We start from the raw sequence: 17,465 nt of genomic DNA, 5'->3' as shown, positions 1-17,465 counted from the left end.
CTGAGGGTCATTTTGCCTGTGTTTCCCATAATGCTAAATAATAACAAGCATTTGCAGTGTAGTGTGGGCAAGAATCCGGTGAGACCATATTTATGTACAATCCTATTCTCGTTTCTTTTTAAATAAAGAGTACTTTTTGCTTAAATAAGACTGCACTAAAACAATAACTGGATTCAATGGCTAGATTCATTTTCAGATCTTAGTGAGAGTCATAGATCTTCAGGTGAGACTGACTTATTGCTTAATGAACACTTTAACATTTAAAAATGAATAGTTTTTTTTTAAAGCAAGAAGTAATGTGAAATAGAATCCTTGAAATAAAATTATAAGCATTATGATGCATCGTAGACTTTAACATCATAGACTTACTGTTTTACAATTGAGGTAAGAAAAAAATGTCCAAGGCTAGGCAGGAATGTGCTAATGCACATTCACTGGGAGGAAAAAACCCTACAGATATGCCCAGCATAAAAGCAAACAATGATTCCAGTTCTCAGGTGCCTAACAGTACCTCTATGCATGCTTAGAGACCAATACAGACTTTACTTTTTTCCCTCTATTTTCTCTTTCAAAGGTATTCATCACTGAGGATTGTAACAAGCTACACACTGTAAACACGAGCATCATTAGGTCCTGCATCTTTTACCCTGTTCTTCCAATAGCAACAGGCCTAGGAGCTGGATTTATACACCTTGAAATCTGCAACTTTTAATAACCTCTCTATTTCTACAAATGTCTGTCTCGCTGCCCCCCCCCACCCCCCATGCTTCCCAAGAAGGAAGGAAAGGGACTAGGAATCCAACCAACTGTTGTGATTGACTCCAGAAAGAAAAACGTAAGGAGACTGGAACCTTCAGTTCCACACAGGTGCCCATTTAGAATTTGCTGGGCTGGCTGATTAGTGTGAGAACCAGTGCAGAGGGACGGCTGCATTAGCAAACTGGCCAAAGCACCCCGCATTTACACATCCTTCCTACCACACAACCGGAATGGAAACATTTGCTCTATTGGAAGGCAGTGATAAGGATGGATTTTCAAGTTTCCATTTTTAAGTGAAAATGAAAGAAAAATGCTCTTCTAGATGTGTTGTGCCTTTGAGCTCCATTTGAAAAAAAGAAAAAAAAAAGGCAGAGAAAGCCGCTGTGAAGGTCACCGAGTGAAAGAACTTCCTCAGGGCACAGAATAAATTAAATCCCAAGGAAAAAATAAAATGTGATTTCCAGAGTGTGAGGCACAAACTCCAAATGACAATGATTGACAGCCAAACTATATCCGTGCAATATCCAAGACTGCACGTTCTCATTTACCTCAGTGTAGCCAGCAAGCGCCCATTAAACATCCGTCTGATGCCCAAATTAACCTTCTTGGCAAACTGAAAGAGGCACAAACTATCATAATCAACCTTTCATTATCACAGCAGCCTCTAGTTAAAGGGTCAGAATAATTGTGCCATCAGAGCCTTGATTGTTTTCAATCAACAGACGGCTGGAGTGACAGCTCAGTGATGGAGGGGTCTGATGAAACCGCACCAGGCCTAATCAGAGCAGATGAAAGGAAGGCATGATTGGTGCAAATGAACAGTCGCGCCTCTCCTTTTCATTTACAATCTGAAATTACTCTTAAATTTGTGGGGTTTTTTCCCTCCCTTATGAGCACCACTGAAAGAATGTTTGACTTATTATGAGTTCTGACAGTGCAGAGTTATAAAACACAGGTAGGGTTATCAGCTGAGGCTTTAAGTGGGTATTCAGCATAATTCTAACAAATTCACTCTTGAAAAGCACAAAATGACTAAAAAGGCTTCCAATGACCTAACCTCTCAGTGCTGTTTGATTAACAGACCCATTTATTCCGTTGACATTCTCAACGATGAGAAGATAAAACGGAGGGCAGAAATACCCTGCAAATGTTTTCTCTCAACCACACTGCTCTGTTTATTTCAGGGCTGGTTCCTCTGCCCCAAATCCTCATTGTTCCCAAACAGCATAACATTCAAAGCTCAAAAGCGCTCATCATAAGAGGGCATGGATTCATGCAGGGGCTATTTTTGATGAAGATCATAAAGTTAAACTGAGAACCACAATAGAAACAAAGGGATTTGAACTCACCAATTCTCTCCTGCTATAAAAAGGGAGGATTTGGGGGAAAGGAATAAGAAATCCGGTGATAGGTCAGGCTAAATTTGGCGTTTTAAGGTGACTGGAAGAAAAAACAATAGAAAACTGTTTATAGAGAAGATATTGTTAACAAACTGTTGTCATTAACACCCTTAAAAAATCTAAAGATGAATGAAATATACAATTGAAATGGCAAAAATAAGCTTCTAACTTGTGTTCCTCTTTAATTTTGAGACCAACCAGCCAAAGATGAGAATTATGATTCAAGTCAGTACTCAAGTTGAAAAGCTTAATATAGCTCTAATCTTGGTGTGCTTTTGTATTTGTATTTTTGAGTGTGTGTGGTGTGAACTCCCAATTGTGTGTGTAAGAGAAGGGAACTGGTAGTGTGGCCTCAGGATTCAAGGTAATTTTTAAACTGTGTGCAAAATGCTTTCATAAAACTTAGACCATCTTATTTGCTCGGCTGTGTGTTAGAATGATGGGAGAGGGATACAGAATTAAATACAAAGAAGAGTTAATAAAAAGCCTTAAATTTGTAATGCAATATTTATAGCTAGATCTCATTTTTTGGGTTAATTGCACACTCAAAATGTACCCAAAATGGACAAAAATCCCTTCAGTTCTAGCTGTACTATAAATACATTTCAAGTAGGATATTCCTAAATCTGTCATTTGACTTTTGTAGCATCTCAAAGTTTTCATTTGGATTGTTTTTTTAGGAGGCGACCTCAAAGAAATACTGGCAAATGGATCAAACACAAGTATTTTCCAAATCCGTCCTTGTCTTCCCGTCACTTTCTCAAGTACACAGACTCTTCAGCCCTCCCATACGCCTGGTGCATGCACAGGCACCTCGAATAAGCTTTACCAATGATGCATACTCCTGGAAGTCTTGAAGGAGTACTTCTTCTCCCAGTGTGGTAGTGGTAGCTTACTAAGGCATGGCTTCCTTCTGCCTAGCAGGCAGTGTACACATTGGTCAAGTACAAGTGGCTTCAGTAATCTGACAGCACATGGTGTTTAAAACAGATTTTCCTACCTGGATCACAGAGCACAAAGACAAAAAAGCAGATCAACCTGGGCAGATGCCTGTTCTAACACTAGAATCCAAGAGATGTGGGAATTCAAAAGCACTCCACAGCCCCTCCCCAGGACCCAAATCTTAACACAAGATGAGAAAAGCAAAAGATTCTGTAGGGGACCTGGCAAATCTGTTAAACCCTTCATTTACTTTATTATTTGCCCTTTAAGTCGGGCTTATTGAGTCCCAGCAATGGGCATAATAAGAAATTACTTAGAGTCCTCAGCAGGCTCAATGTCATTTTCACAGCCAAAGAGAGGGATGTCTAAAGTGTACTTGGCTCTTACCTCAGCACTGTATTTCTGGATTGAGAATTTTAGTTTTACTTTCAGTAATTTTCCATTGTGATTGGCTGACTTATAGTCAATTTAGTATAATTAATGCCAAATTACATTGTAATTCACATAGAATTACAAATTAAAAGCTATATTAAGAGCAAATGAATTAATCAAAATTAATGATATTATGCTCAGTTGTTTTAAAGTGTTAATAAGATAGGTCCTCCTAAAACGTTTAAACTTTAGCTCACCATTCATCACTCCTCCAATTACCTGATTTCCTTGTGTGGCCAGGGGAGGTAGCATGGAGGCATTTGCCATCAACAAGAACATACACAAAGAAGATATGTGATTTCAGACTCCGGCCTGGCCAGTTCTTTTGATTCTCTTCTGAAGCGTAAGTAATCTCTGGGCAGCTTACCAAAACTGATTTGTAATACTCCTATACACAGAGAGGAACAACATCACAACTCTGTGATAGTTATCTTCAGTGTCCATCAGTATTTTTTTTCTAAAAAGATTCTTTTTCCTGGTTTCATTTCTGGCTAAGAACTGACTGACACCTGCTTGCAGTCTTCACTGTGCCACCCTATGTAGGAGGAGGTGGCCACACTGAGCAGAATCTCATCACACAGAGTAGGTTAACTCTGTGTTGTGGGCACAAAAGAAGTCTAAGAATCATCTTTGCCTATGAGTGCTGACCATGTACTGGCCAAAAATGGTCACCTTTCTTCCCCAGTGGTGTCAAGTTGAGTTCTTTCTTTGTGCTTGTAGTAAAAGTTTTAGAGGCAGGAATGGAAGAAGCACGCTATGCAAGGATGCCAGTATTCTATAGTCAGTGTCAAAGCTTTTCCAGCATCTCTTGAATGTAAGTCTAGAGATTCTGTGGGTCACTCCACAGAGCTGTTTATATATCCAACCTTAGAAGGCCCAGAACAGGAAATCTCTATGGAAGGACATGGCTAGCTGTTCTGAAGACTGTGGCCACTGGGCACACTCAAATGGCCTGGTGCAAGTTCCCACAGAAATAGCCTGGTGATGCAAGACATGGATCACAGGATCATTTCTATGGAGAAGAGGTTAGTGTTTATCAATTTCAAGAAATTCATAATTCCTCCTCTCTTAAATGCCACATCTAAATCATCACCAGTAAATTTTGGCTGAAAATGTCTAACTTTTAATAGACTAGGTATAAAATGAGGCTAAAATAATCATTTCCAGTATCAACAGTGGCACCCAAGGTTGTCTTTCACACTAAAATCTCTTAATCATGTTTTACAGAGATGCTTCCTTAAGGAGCCTCTTTTCCTGTTTTATAGTTTGTTACCTTGTGCCTTGAAGAAATGATAGTTGATTCCCTTCCTCTGCCAGGATTCAGTATCTACTCTCCCTATCAAAGCATCTATAGCTCCAATTTTCTGGACTGTGATGCAAGAAAAGCCCCTTGGTAACACTTTCTTGCACTACTTTTACTAGAATCACTTTTGCAACTTCCCACAAAGCCACACAACTGAAAAAAAAAAAGGGTAATTTATTAGGAAGTGTATATTATTCACTCACTAGAGCGGTATAACTTCTAACTTAGAAGAAGATATCAAGTGTTTTGAGGTTCCTTTTTCTTAAAGATTTAGAGATTTGGTGTATTTCATGCAGACAGCCAACAGGCATATGAAAAAATGTTCAGCATCACTTGTTATAAGGGAAATGCAAATCAAAACCTCAATGAGATTCTACCTCACACCAATGAGAATGGCACATTTTTTTTATTACTTTTTAATTTATTATATATATATGAGTGTGTGTGTGTGTATAATAGTTTATTTTTACATCATTTTGTGCATTTTTCCATCTCATTTGTAATCCTCTTGGGCTTCCCATCATCAAATCACCCATATGCCATCACCATAGTCCAGTGCATTTTCCTCCCCCTGCTGTTTTTGAACCCATCCCCCATTCCACCCCCACAAAATGTCTCTAATATATAGCTGTTCGACATTATCATTATTTTCTCGCCTATTCCGTTATATTCCTGCTATGAGAGAAGCCATCTGGTATTTTTCCTTTTCTTTCTGGCTTATTTCACTAAGCATGATCTTTTCCAGCTCCATCCATATTGCTGCAAAAGATACGTGTTTCTTTTTTTTTGGTTTCTGAGTAATATTCCATTGTGTATATATACCACATCTTTTTAATCCAGTCATCCATTTTTGAGCATTTGGGCTGTTTCCATATCTTTCCAAGCAGCAGCAATAAACATGGGGGGTGCAGGCATCTTTTTGAATCAGTATTATTGTGTCTTTTGGGTAGATACCTAGGAGTGGGATTGCTGGGTCGTAGAGCAGCTCCATGTTTAGCAGTTTGAGGAACCTCCAAACAGTTTTCCATAGTGGTTGTACTAGTTTGCATTCCCACCAGCAGTGCAGGAGAGTTCCTTTTACTTCACATCCTCGCTGACATTTGTTGTTGTTAGTTGTCTGAAGATGGAGAATGGCACATACTTAAAAAAAAAAAAAAAAACCTAGGAACAATATATGTTGGAGAGGTTGTAGAGAAAAAAGAACCCTCTTACATTGCTGGTGGAAATGCAAACTGGTACAAACACTATGGAAAGCCGTGTGGAAGTCTCTCAAGCTGCTAAAAATGGAGCTCATATATGACCCAGCAATTCCACTCTTATGTATCTACCCAAAGGACACAAAAACATTAATTCAAAAGGATATCTGTACCTCTATGTTTATTGCTGCTCTACTTACAGTAGGGAAGATGTGTAATCAACTCAAATGCTCAAAAATAGATGACTGGATCAAGAATATGTGGTATATATACACAATGGAATATTATTCAGCAATCAAAAAAGATAAACTCATGCCATTCATGGCAACATGGATGAAGCTAGAAAAAATCATGCTTAGAGAAATAATCCAGAAAGAAAAAAAAAAAAAAAGATGGTTTCACTCATAGCAGGAGTGTAAGGGATCAGGGTAAAAAAAAAAGTAGAAGGGGAGGAGAGGGGATTAGGATCAAAATTGGGGTGGGAAGAGGGCATGAGACTATGGTGATGGCACATGGGTGAAGTGATGGAGGGAATTACAAATAAGGTGAAAAAATGTACAAAATGAAGAATACTGTAAATATATACATATATATAATTTAAAAAAGGGCTTTGGTATATTTCAGTGAAATATAGTAAAAGCTGCATTGAAGCTTATAGTGTAAAATCATTCAGTCACTTAACTTCTCTGAGCTTCAGTTTCCTCACTTGTTAAAATTTGGATGATATTTGCCTTATCAACCTTAACAAGGTTGATGAAACACTCAGATTAAATTGTGTTTGTTAGAAACTGTTTTAAAAATATAAAACTCTCCAGGGTTGGAAAGAATTATTATTGTTATTATTGTTGATGAACTTCTGTGCCTTGCCTCAGGGTTTCTACCACATCTATAGCTTATGGTAGGGTTTTATTTTTAAATCCCTGATAACCCAGGTAGCAACAATATTACTGCAGGCCACCAATGCATAAGTAATATTCTCAGTCATCGTTTTCCTTCTCACTGCAGCACAACAAAAATATCAGTCTGAAAACAACATCACTCACAATGAAAATTAGAAGCAGAGAACATAAATATGTCATATCTCATAAATCACCTTGTTTTTCTGTTGTGCTTTAAAAAAAATAGAAGAAAAAAAAAACTATTAACTCATGGGAACAGTAGTGCATGAATACAAGTTAGGTCTCCTGTAATTTCTGATAATCACTGCCCCTCACAGCTACTTGACAAGGCACAGAGCTAGTATGAAGGATTAGCTGAATAAAGTCCCTCTGAAAGGAATGTGGCATGTGTCTTGCACAAGCACATAACCCAGTCAAACAACAGCAAGGCCACTAATCAAGCTCCTCAGGGACAAGTCCTCACAGAGGAATTAGCTGCATGTGGATCAGGATGAATGAGCAGCTAAGTAGACACTCTGGCAGTTTCCAGCACCAAGTCCTGAAATAGCAGAGGGCCACATAGCACAGTGCAGCTGGGGGCCCATAGAGGATATAATATCCTCCAGGCCCAGCAGCACTTGGGATGCGAGAAGCCACTGTGTATTCTTGCCACTAACATCTTATGAAAAGGATATGAGATATTCTCATTACACTTGGAGAAAAACTGTACATAGCTGAGAGGGACTGTCAAAAGTTTTAGGAAGAAAATTGAGAAATGGTACAATTTAATTAAAGGAGGAGTAAGTAAAAGAATAAAATGATAAATCATGTGGATGCACAAAATGTGCCTAATCTGGAAAAAAAAATACCTGCATATATGAAATTGAGTTGAGGAAGTGTGATAACAGGATGAAAGATTCCAGCTTTCTTTGGGGATAAGAGTTCTTGGGAGGCACTGTTTTATTCACCTTCTAGTTACCAAGGCCCAAGTTTTAAAAATGAGAACACAGCCCTCCCTGGTGGTGCAGTGGGTTAAAGCACAGCACAAAGAAACTAAAGTCACTTTGCATGAGTTTGATCCTGGCCTGCCTCAGAGGTGACCCACATGGTGCAGCAGACCTCTCCTGTCCCGCCCGCTGCTCCCTCAGCAGTGTACTTCGTCAGTCAGCCTGTTCTGCTCCCTACTCTGTCTCTGGTGAATCCTCTCACAGCACGTCTGGCCTGTACCCCAGTTCTGTATGCATAAATAAAAAATAAAAATGAGAACACTACTCATGAATGTGATTGATTAAATGATAACCACAGCCTGAGATCTTTGAGGTTTGAACTGTACCACATGGATCAACAAAAGTTTGCAAAGCTGTTCAGAGGGTATATGCAAAGGACAAGAGTTGATAAATAATGCACTAAAGGAAAGGCAAAGGAACACAGGAAGGGACTGAAATGTGTAACAAAGGCTTTCATTATCTAATGTAACCATATCATTTCATTGTGCCCATCATTAGAAAATCATTAAACAATTTGACATAGGTCAGTCTCCATTGGGCAGACTTCAGACATGGTGAAAACAAAAGCCACAATAATAAAAACAGCATAATACTGGAACAAAACCAGCCTCACAGGCCAATGGAACCAAGTTGAAAGCCCAGACGTAAAACTAGACATATATAGTCAATTAATTTATGACACTGGAGCAAAGAGCATACACTGGAACAAAGACAGCCACATGTGAAAAGATGAAACTAGCGTACTATCTCACACCATACACAAAACCAACTCAAAATGATACAAGACGTGAACCATAAACTATGTAGAAGAAAATATAATCACAACATGACATACACCTCAAAAACATCTTTGAGGATGCATCCCCAGAAGCAAAGAGAATGAAGGAGAAGATAAACACCTGGGATTGCATCAAACTAAAAAGCTTCCGTACAGCAAAAGACAGTAACCAAAACAGACATTCTACTGAAGGGGAGAAAATATTTGCATACTATACAACCAATAAGGGATTGATATCAAAGATCTACAAAAAACTTACACAACTCAACAAAAATAAAGCAAACAGCCCAGTAAAAAATAGGCAGAAGAGGTAAAAAGACACTTCTTCAAAGAAGGGTAAATGGCAAACAGGCATATAAAAAGATGTTCTGAGAAGTGTAAATAAAAGCCACAGTGAGACCACCTCACACCTATGAGAATGTCTAATATTAAAAAAAAAAAAAAAAAAAACACCTGGAAACAAAACAACAAATGCTGGAGAGGATGTGGAGAAAAAGGAACACTCTTAACACTGTTGGTGGAAATGCAAACTGGCCCAGCTTTGTGGTGGTCCCTCAAATACAAAAAAGGAATCCACCAGGTGATCCAGTGATCTCACTCCTGGAATCTACCTACAGGACGCAAAATATTAATTCAAAAGGAAACTTACATTTCTATGTACAGTGCAGCACAATTTATAATAGCCAAGATATGGAAACAAACTAAATGCCCTCCAAACAGATGAATGCATCAAGAAGATATGGTATACTTCTTTTTTTTCTTTTTTAAGATTTATTTATTTGTACATACAGCACTGGGGTGCAGGCCAGAGGCTTCACCATAGACAGAGGGGCGGCGAGAGGCTTCACCATAGACAGAGTGGGGAGCAGAACAGGCAGATCGATGAAGTACACTGCTGAGGGAAGCAGCAGGCATGTCGGGAGAGGTCTACTACATCATGTGGTCACTTCCGGGGCAGGTGGGAATCGAACTCATGCGGAAGTGGCTTTAGCTTCTCAGTGCAGTGCTTTAACCCGCTGCACCACCAGGGAGGGCCTGATATAGTATACTTCTTGATACTGAAATACTATTCAGCAGTCAAAAAGATACGCTCATGCCATTTGCAGCAACATGGATGAAGCTGGGAGGGATTATGCTAAGTGACGTAAGAAGGAAACAAGAAATATTGGATAGTTTAATATGTAGGTGGAATATAGAGAAACTAAACAAAACATCAGGAAAAAGACAAAACTAGCAAGCTGTCCATAGATGAGGGGAGAGGCAAAGAGAGAGGTGAAAGCAGGGGAGGAAAGAGAACAGGAGACTATGGTGTTGGTACAGGATGACATGGTGGTGGGGGAAGTATAGGGACTGCACCTGAGGGGAGAAATAGAATATTGCATAAAAATAAACAATGCTGTAAAAAAATAAAAATAAATGAAAAAATATAGTTAGTAGAAAGTTCCAATTCAGGCACTGTAAGAGTCAGAAAAGCAAGACCATGCTGGTCTTTTCCACCATTGACTGCCCAGAACCCAGAACCATTAGGTAGCAGGCAGCTCGAGTGCTCAAGAGGACATGAGCGGCAGGGTAGGCACTCAGCACTCTTTGACACGACTGAGGCACATGTAATGGAGCTGAGATAGAATCAGCAACAAAACAGACAGGAAGGCAGGCAGAGTGGGCTATTAGCCTTTCAGTGTGCTAAAGAACAGGAATGGTCAAGTCTTTCACTTGCACATGTCTTTGAACTTCTATTATATAATGAATTTAGGGACCAAGTGAAAAGAGCCCAAGAATTAGAAGACATGAGTTTGATATCTACCTCAGTTTCCCTATTTGCAGCACAGGAGAAAAAAGCAACAATAAGTGCATAAGCATTCTTAAAACTGTGATGGGATATTCAAATATGAAGTACTGTATCAGTGTTATGTGACATGTACCACTGCCCAAAGCACTTTCTTCTCCCTGACTGGAGGCACATTTAGGTTAATTCATCTCAAGACAAAAGTTGAATTTTTTAACTATAAAGAGATAGTAGATTTTTGTTTGAAATTACCTTCTAGAACACCTTTTGAGGAAAATGATTAAATCAAATTATAATGTGGGTGGTTTTGTGGTGTAGATGCAAGCCCAGAAAGGGCTTCTCAAGAACACATTGCATCTGAAGTCGTTGACTTCTTTAAATAACATGTGACTAACATCTCTAGAGTAATAAACTGATTGTTATTAACAGTATGACTTATGGAAATTTCACAACAACAACAACAACATATATAAGGAAAATATAGTCTTTAAAAGACCAAACTCATTTTGTATAACAGTTTAACTAGAATAAATCCAGCCTCATAGAGGAATAGTTGGATGTCTTATTACCCATTCAATATATTTTAATAAGAATATTCTACATCACTATTTTTTATTTATTATTTATAGGGAGCAAGAGAACAACATGTCAGTCTTCAATGAAAATACTACCTACACGGTCTTTGCCTCTGGAAATGTGAACTCCAAGACATAAATAGGATGTCCCTAGCACCAATCCAGGTGACATGGCCCTTCTTTATCATATGAAAAGAGGAAATGAAGATACCAAAAATTCCTTTCTAACATCTGATCTTGTTTAAAATCAGTGATGTGAATACAGAATTATTTGGTCTTATAGCCAATGGAGTCCAGGGAAGGTTAGGCTCAAAATACAAGAAGGAGGCACCCTCAATACAAATTTAATATAGGAAGCATTGACATTCAGACTGTACTTTTAAGTACTTCACTAAAACTAGTAAGTGGTTAGTGAATTAAAAATTAAAGGAAAGTAAAACTTCACATTCAGAGACAAAGTTAAACTAACTCTCTCTAACCCAATAATTGAAAATTTATAGAGCCTTTAATTTTGGTGTTAAGACTATGTCAAACATAATAGGTTCTCAAGGAATAGTCACTTTTTAGTTTAAACCACCTTTATTTAAGCATCCTTCTTGTTTCTGCTACTTCAGAAATGAAATAATAATTCAGAAAGCTGGATTAATGGTTTAAATCATAAGGTTCACTCCTATTTGGGAAGATACCTGGGGAGGAATTAGCAAACCTAGAGTATATTTTACACCCAGTATGATCTTGGCATTCAGTATGTGCTCAGTAAGTACAGATGGATGGAGAACCACATTTTCCCTATGTTAGCAAATATAAGAATTTATATTCAGGTTTTTCCCATAAACTATGTTCTGATGGAAAGTAATTTTGATCTCACTCTTTTGGAAGAGAATCATCAGCCCAAAAGGCAGATAATTTACTTTCCTGAGAAGAAAACTGAGATTAGCCAAAACTTCCCACAAAATGAAAATGGACCCTGGAGTGGTTATGGAACGGTTTCATTATTTCATTCTAGTTTTTAATAACGGTTCCTCAGCTCAGTAGTCTGAAGCCGTATGTTGAATCTAACATGGGAAATTTAACAGGGGCAACTGAAACAAAGTCCTAAGTTAGAGCTGAAACCCAAAAGCAAAATAAAGTCTGTGGAGATTTGCTGGGTCACGAATGTGAGTGACCTCATACCCTGTGTTTCCTCTTCGGCTGATTTGCTCATTTTTAGTCCCCTCTTTCTTTGAGCCCAATAACTAGTTCGGTGTCTTTCATCTGGAACCTGAGATATCGCTGATTTTGAAATACGAGACCAAATTGTTAAGCTGAATTGAACTGAACTAAAGCACATACACACACACACACACACACACCTTCTGTGTCCTTATACATCTAAAGTATATACACAGTGCTGCAAGACTCTACATTATCTGTGTGTAGAAAGTAGAAAGTGCAGTTAACCAACAGACCAAACAGTTTCAGGTTATCACAGGCAGAAAAAAAAATCTAAGGGGATGAAGAAGCCCTCTGTGAGAGAAAAGACTTAGGACAAAGTTTAAAAAGGTCAAATAGAAAAAAAAAAAGGAATAGACATAAAGCATAATCTTGTGGGATTTCATAGGTTTCCAGGGCCACAAAATGGCTATAACAGTCCGTAGCACATTTTATCAGGAAAGAGACTTCATAAGGGTCAGCAGGAAAAAAAGTAAAAAAATTTCAGTGAGGGTGATTTGCAGGTTCTTATAAGACATCTTTATAGCCAGACTGTGAAAATTGGTGAATAATGAAAATTATACCTTCACCAAAAAAAGCAACTGCCCCAGATTGCATTATCAGGAGACAGTGGATGAGCCACATGTGTAAGCGTGTGTGTGTATGTGTGTGTGTGTGTGTGTGTGTGTGTGTGTGTATTTGGCTCTCACATAAGTCACCAGTTACACATATTAATCAAATAGTACTACCTTTCCAACTGCTTTTCTATTACCTGTCCTACTTGGTGCCAATTTCCTTTCTCCTCCCCAACACCCCTTGCTTCATGGTTCTTCTTTAAGACATGGGATGGGGATTTGTCAAAGTCAATGAGCACTTTATTACAGTGAGAACGTTCCGTAATGAACAATTCAGCAATTTAATGAGATTCTGTAGATCTGTCTCCAGCCTGTCCATCAAGTTTCACTTCTATAAAGCACCCTGACACTAATCCTCTGGCATACCCAATCTTCACCCTGGGCTGAATATTAGATTCTTCCATGGTATATTGCATTACTAGTATAACCTCAGCAAAAATGATGAACTTAACTATACTTGAGGCAATATAGCTGGTCTGATTTGATTTTTCTCTATAAGTTTGAGAATGGAGGAATTACTTATTTACTAAGATAAAGCAAAAACAGTTTCTTACTGCCTGCTGAATGCCCAAATTGATCATATTTATGTGAGTCTTTTAATTCTTTCTTGAGGACCAGGCATAAAAAAAAACATTGCCTGCAGCAGAAAGCAGTTTTTAAAGATCTACATTATAAATGAGTAACCTTTAGAGAGACTATTATAACTCTTCAGTGTATAGTATGGCATTTTTTGACACGTAGACATTTGCACATTCCTTCAATGGTGTCATAATGGATCCAAGTCACCAGGATGGTCAGCTCAGCTATCAATCCAATTAGAAATCATTAAATGCAGAATTCATTATCAGTCTTTCTTTTTCTCTTTGGGAACTGAAGAAAACTTTGGCTACTTCCCATTTTGAAATAAAAAGAAGAGAGCCACAGATAACTAAAAGTCATATCAAAAACTCAGCCTCACCAACACTTCTGACCTTGGCTTGACCAAATATCAGAAATGACTAAGAAGCAAAAAAAATATATATGGCTTCCCCTCCCCTTATATATATTTTTTTTCCTAAACAGGTAAAAACAGGAGAGCAGGCAGGTGTCCGCAGTCTCAGATGTGTTGGCTGGCTCTGCTGTATAACCCTGAGTAAGGCACTGCAGGCTCATTTTGCTCTTCTTCAAGATGGGGGTGATAACAGCTATCTTTCAGGCTTGGTGTGATGATAAATTAATAAGTTTGCAAAGAGCCTTTGCAATAACTTTGCAAAGTTCACTGAAGCTCAAGTACCTTTGATGCAAACAACAACCAAGAATGAAGTTGCTGATAAAAGTGAGACAAAGGAAGATAATGGGAGAAAGGAATAAGAAAATTATCAAGCAGTAGGGTGTTGGATAATTAAGGGCTACCTCTGACTCTGTTTTGGACAGAAGTAAAAGGCTTGCTGAATGCCATTTCATTAGATGCAAGCAACTCACTGCTTCATTAGTTAACTGAAGATTTCATATTTCCCATTGTATTCTATATATAGGTATTTTATATGGTCATGAAATCTTAGAGGTATGATGCCCTAGAAGTATCAGGATGTGGGATAGACTCTGTAAGAAGGGGACTAAGATGGGCCCAGTTTCCCAAAGATACCATGTGGATTGTTCAAGGACAATCACTGTGGATGAGTAGAAAAGGATTTAAATTGAATAATCAAGTTGAAGACAAAAAAAAAATCCTCCTGTCCCCTAGACAAAGGCTATTCAAAAAGAATGTTATGTCAGGTGAAAAGACAGGGCTTAGGAAAATAGCAATGAATGCAGAATGAACTACAGAGGGAGAGTTTTCCACTGCAATGCAAGAAAAGCTCTGTTTCATTTAAAGTCCCAGCTGTTCTCTGCTGCAACAAAGAAATGTTTCTGATTTACAGGAAAGCCCAGAATTTGTTCAGATTTCATTGGTCATAAATATGAGATCACTATATAGTCCATTCTTCTCATTTTTAGTATACAAAATTATTTTTATTGGGGGGGATATCAACTTTGACTCTTTCCAATGTAAGACCCCATGAGGAGTTGAGCAGTCTCACCTGTAATTCCTTGGCTTAAGCAGAGGGCACTAAGAGCTCAGTCTCAAGGGCTGGCATTCTGCAAATACTTGCCCATCAAGGAGCATAACTTTGAAACATCAATGAGAACCAAACCAAACTAGTTGTCACTGTTGCTCAGTCCCTTAACTTAATCAAGCCATGCCTTGTTCATGCCAGAAGAGGACCATGCAGAACGCCCTTACCTGCCAGATCTGCTCTTCGCTTAGAGAGGTCAGGCGGTCACTCTTCAGGACCTCCTGAAGCAGACAATAAGGAAGCGTTAGAACGTCTTCTGGGCGACTCTTCAGGAGTTCAGAGAGATGTTTCACTAAGAAATCGATCACTGCCTTCTCCAACAAAGTGAGGTTAAAGAGGTCAGCAAGTCTGTACAGATCCAAGTAATTAAAGCTATTTAATTCCTAGGTGCCAAAAAATAAAAATGGGGAAAAAAAAAGATTTCTTAGAAATCAATCCAAGAAAGAACAGGCAAGAAATTCAGATTGACTAACTAAGGTTTGCATGACAAGAGTGGGAGAAATGGGTCTGCAATGCATAAAATTTAAAAAATCCTCTGGGTAGGGAACTGCTGAGGTAGAAGTCATCGTTTTTCCTCACTTTGACACTTACAAAACCTGTAAACTTCATTATCTTAATAAAAGGATTGAAAGGGGATTCTAGTTTCATTATCAAATTATTACTTTGCAAGTAATATAATATTACTTTACCAATGAAGACAACTTTTCTTCCCTTACCTTATTTTACAGCTCTCAGGTGATTTTTTTTTTTTTTTTGCTAAAGATAATGAGAGGACAGGTAAAGTGAAGGTTCTGATGAGATGACACAAACTAGATGAAGGCAGACTGATCTTACTTTATCGCCAAAACTCCTTTGAGTAAATACAATCCATCCTTACTTATAAAATGAAAACAAACATGTTAACATTTAGGTCTCAAAAAAAAAAAAAAAAAACTCCCTGTTAAAAAAAATCCCTGTCTCGAATAATTCTATATTGAATCCAACTAGGATGGACAATTCATATATATTTTTTCTTTTAATCTTAAGAATGCTGAACCCAGTATCAATTTCATCTGCAAAGAGTTTTCGTAGGAAGGCTTCATTTCAGAGAAATTTCACCCATTTCTATGTGTTCCCAAATTCCTAGCCAGGACCACCAGAGAGTTATGTCTCCTGTGGGAACTTTGTCCCTGGAATACGGCAAGAACCAAAAGTGGGAAGACAGGAATATTAGTACAATCCTCACCTATTTCAAAGCAAGTGAGAATGAACGGTGTCTTACTTTCCCCTCATATTTAACTTTTAATTATTAACAAACGAGTAATATTTCCCAGTAACTGAGAGAATACAGAATATCATCAGAGAGCCACTTACTCTACTGATTTAAGTACTTTTCAATGTATTTTCCTCTTTTCTAGTCATCTAAGAGTATCAAGAATGCTTTAAAATATTTTTATTCTATTTTGATGTGTTTATTTGAAATTTATTAACACGCACAGAATTGGGGTATAGGCCAGAGGTGTGGGGATTGAGCAGACTCGCCAGAGACATAGTGGGGAGCAGAGCAGGCAGACTGACTGAACTACAGTGCTGAGGGGAGCAGCGGGTGGGACAAGTCTGCCGAGCGACGTGGCTCATCTTCGCTGGCCAGGACAGAACTCATGCAGTGGCTGTGATAGCTTCATAGTGGGGCACATTAACCTGTTGGGCCACCAGGGAGGGCCCTTTGATGTATTTATTTCTATACTATTTAAAAACTTAAGAAATTTTCTGAATCTGTACTATCATGGTCTGCACACATCAAATGTGGCTGCCAAATACTTGTCATGTGGCTTGACCAATTTGAGATGAGCTATGTATTAAACATATATTGACTGCGAGGAGGAAGAAAAATAGGATATAAAATAAGTTTTGCACAATTTATTTGTTGAAATGATATTTTGTATCTAGTGGGTTAAATATGTTATAATTAATTTCACTGTTTATTTTACTTTTGTACTGATATGGTCATTAGGAAATACTTAATCACTATGTGGCTTCCACTGTTTCTATTGGATCATGCTATTCTAAATAAATAATAAAACAGAATATATAAATTACATAAAAACAGTTTTTAGAGTAACAATGGTATCATCATCACTGCTCCCTGATTAATTTTTTTGGGTACTTTGATATCATTTCTTTTAGCAGGAGATGCCACTTCCTGTTCCTAACTGGAGTCAAACTAGATGGTGTAGGAATCAGCCCTAACAGTCCAACTCTGAATAGTTCTATTTGACAACACAATTGAAGAGAAGTAAATACTTCTCTTTAAAATAACGTTTATCAGAAGACCACGGATATCCACTACAACTCAAATATTGAGAGCCCGCTGCTAAGCCACTCAATCAAAATACATGGCTTCCTACCTGCAGATTGTGTCAAGGGAATACTGAAGTCTTTTGGTTCCAGCACCAAATGTTTAAGTCAATGCTTAAACCTTCTCTCCAAATCTTACTTTCTAGAATT

At 38.1% G+C, this 17,465-nt stretch overlaps 1 protein-coding gene across 2 annotated transcripts in view; it reads right to left on the bottom strand.

Annotated features, from left to right (window-relative positions):
* Window positions 1-17,465, bottom strand: part of KLHL32 (kelch-like family member 32) — a 167,453-nt gene that overhangs the window by 40,743 nt on the left and 109,245 nt on the right. Inside the window, exon 6 of one of the 2 annotated variants that reach the window (XM_004673714.2) lies at window positions 15,146-15,361. In XM_004673714.2, coding sequence (XP_004673771.2) covers window positions 15,146-15,361 — 216 coding nt within the window. Of the gene's footprint in view, window positions 1-15,145; window positions 15,362-17,465 lie in introns of those variants that run through there. The other variant, XM_012722200.1, reaches the window with a different exon arrangement.

The sequence above is a fragment of the Condylura cristata genome, unplaced genomic scaffold, assembly GCF_000260355.1.
Source record: "Condylura cristata isolate star-nosed mole 26May11 unplaced genomic scaffold, ConCri1.0 scaffold00001, whole genome shotgun sequence".
NCBI lineage: Eukaryota > Metazoa > Chordata > Mammalia > Eulipotyphla > Talpidae > Condylura > Condylura cristata.
This window is presented reverse-complemented; position numbering and strand designations above follow the sequence as displayed.